The sequence below is a fragment of the Acyrthosiphon pisum genome, chromosome A1 (genome assembly GCF_005508785.2).
Source record: "Acyrthosiphon pisum isolate AL4f chromosome A1, pea_aphid_22Mar2018_4r6ur, whole genome shotgun sequence".
Classification (NCBI taxonomy): Eukaryota; Metazoa; Arthropoda; class Insecta; order Hemiptera; family Aphididae; genus Acyrthosiphon; species Acyrthosiphon pisum.
The window spans coordinates 40065131-40067498 of NC_042494.1; the positions used below are offsets into that span (position 1 = coordinate 40065131).

At 25.2% G+C, this 2368-nt stretch overlaps 2 protein-coding genes across 2 annotated transcripts in view; both read right to left on the reverse strand.

Annotated features, from left to right (window-relative positions):
• Positions 1-2368, reverse strand: part of LOC100160073 (MFS-type transporter SLC18B1) — an 85963-nt gene that overhangs the window by 55376 nt on the left and 28219 nt on the right. The gene's annotated exons all lie outside the window — the stretch shown is intronic.
• On the reverse strand, positions 264-2289 carry LOC107885511. Its single transcript, XM_016809168.2, has 4 exons — positions 1668-2289; positions 1353-1608; positions 1063-1285; positions 264-1000 (listed from the first exon to the last, which is right to left on the reverse strand). The coding sequence occupies exons 1-3, from the start codon at positions 1774-1776 to the stop codon at positions 1183-1185; spliced, it is 468 nt and encodes a 155-aa protein (XP_016664657.1). The 5' UTR covers positions 1777-2289; the 3' UTR covers positions 264-1000; positions 1063-1182.

Consider the following 2368-nt stretch of genomic DNA (forward strand, 5'->3'; position numbering starts at 1 on the left):
GCATACAATACCTATATAATACGTAAATTAGATACATATGTAATATACATTTATTAATAAATACACATAATGAACTTAACTAATGGTAGTCAACAGATTGAAAATAATAATAACACTTGATAGTAATAGAAGTATAAAATCAGTAGTATTAAATAATGTTTACTTTTCCATTGAAATTGCACATAGAATATTATATTACTTGTAATGAAAAAGAAATAATAATTTATATTAACACACATAAAATATAAAATTGTATTCATAAATCAAACTTAATATAATCTATAAAACATGCATCCTATTTTATAAATGTATTTGATCAAATAGGTTAGTAAAAAAATGAGACATAATTAAATAATACACCATTATAATCAGTGTTGTTTGGGGCGAAGGCCGAAGGGGTATATTGTATATGACATAAACCTAGCACCAGAGAGTGAGTTTTTTTCTGCTTCATATATAGCAAACAGAATGCAATTATGTAACAAAAGTAAATTAAGCTTCTGCTTTCGTATATTATAGAAAAAATTATGCAAACATCACTGATTATAAATTATAATTTAAATTGCAACACATTTTATGTATATCGTACAGTAACTTTTTATATTGAATTTGTACCTTTAACTGAACCTTTGGACAAAAACACGCCTATCGGCTGAAAAAAATTGGCTGACAAACTTTGAAATGCAAAAACTAATCCATAGTTTGCTTTTGTGTTTGTATCATTTTTAGGTAGCAATTCATTGCCAAAATTCTCCAAACCCATATAGGTTAATGTGGTTGAATTTACGCATACACTTTCACGTAACATAATTTCATCAAACACTAGCATACCGTGTTTTTGGTTTTTACTTAAAAATGATACTTTTTTTTAAACAATCTAAAAAAATCTTCATCAAACCCACCGGGTGACTTCATGAGTGATAGATATCTCCGAACTGTACGAGGACATGGTAAAGGTAAAATTTTCTGTTGCATTAAAAACTTGTAGGCCACTGGTGATCTAAAATTAAGTCACTGTCAGTATTTTTAATTTGTAATGATACTTTTATAAATTACTCTCACCGAATGTGAAAAAGAATACATAAAAAAATCCAGTTTTCCGAGTATTTTCTGTTCTTTGGATTTTTTACAAGGCTGGCCTTGTTAATTTCTTGTACAATATTTTTTTGTGGTTCATTTAAATCATTGACTAATTATATTATTAATTGAATCCGTTGAAATTTCCTTAATTTTATTTTGTGAAGAACTAAATTTATTGTGAAGATTTTGAATACATAATAGATACCTAAACAAAAAAAAAATCCACAATTTTAATTAAATATATAAATCTACCTATGTAAACAACTAAATACCTTTTATTTGTTTTTGCTAAAGTAACTTTATGTAAAAGTATATCACTATACATTTTTCTTCTTATTGGTGTAAGCGTTGGAGATATGTACTTCTTTGTAATTTTACCAGAAATTATTTTTAATTTTTTCAATCGAAATTTGCCAAGTAACTTTTCACAGTTTAAACTTCTTTTTTTGCCTGAAGGAATAATATATGGACAGTCTAACTGATGCCATACTTTATTGGAACTTGGTTCAGCATTATTATCTTTTATACCTGGAAATAGCATAATTAGAATTTCTACATTTTATGTTTATGAATAGGGATTTACAAACCTGGAATGTTTGTTGACTTTGGACCACCAACACAAATATTTAAATCTGAAAATGCTATTACTGCTCTTTCTATACTTAAAGCATTTAATAGATATACCAAATTTATCATTTTCAAGTCTTCTAATTTCAATAATTTGTCATTAACATAAAAATGAATTGTTAACTCAGATGATATAACAATTTGTTTATAGATCACAGCTTTTATTTCATTAACATTTTCATGTTTTATTAAGAAATATGTTACTGCTATTTGATCATGAATATAATTCCAACCCAAAGGTAGTTTCACACATTTTAAATTTTTCAATAATTCATTGAATCATACATTCCTAAAGTGAATACAGTTGCAAAATTATTAATGTATTATTCATATTATTGTAAAATATACTTTTTTTATGCATATAAAAAAATTCTATTATGTTTGGAAAAACAGTGGTATAATTTTACAAATAGATACGAGCCATATAAGTTTTTTCCGACAATTTGGTACTGGTTCTTCATGAAAAATCACAGGCTTTGATACCTTATTTAATACCTTTAGTGTAAAAATAGTAAATATATATTAAAAATTAGAAAAAGCTATTTTTTAACTTTTTATAAAATAATATTTGAAAAAAAAATATTTTTATGATAGTCGATAAAGATAGGTACTTATATGAAAGTATACTTTTTTAAATTCATTGAGGTCTTCTGTTTTTATG

Excerpts from the sequence above, each read along its gene's own strand:
- LOC107885511 (XM_016809168.2), bottom strand. The coding sequence starts at position 1,776 with ATGATAAATTTGGTATATCTATTAAATGCTTTAAGTATAGAAAGAGCA. Across the intron at positions 1,609-1,667 it reads AAAGTCAACAAACATTCCAG|GTATAAAAGATAATAATGCT; the intron begins GTTTGTAAATCC and ends TGCTATTTCCAG. Across the intron at positions 1,286-1,352 it reads TTAGCAAAAACAAATAAAAG|GTATCTATTATGTATTCAAA; the intron begins GTATTTAGTTGT and ends TTTTTTGTTTAG.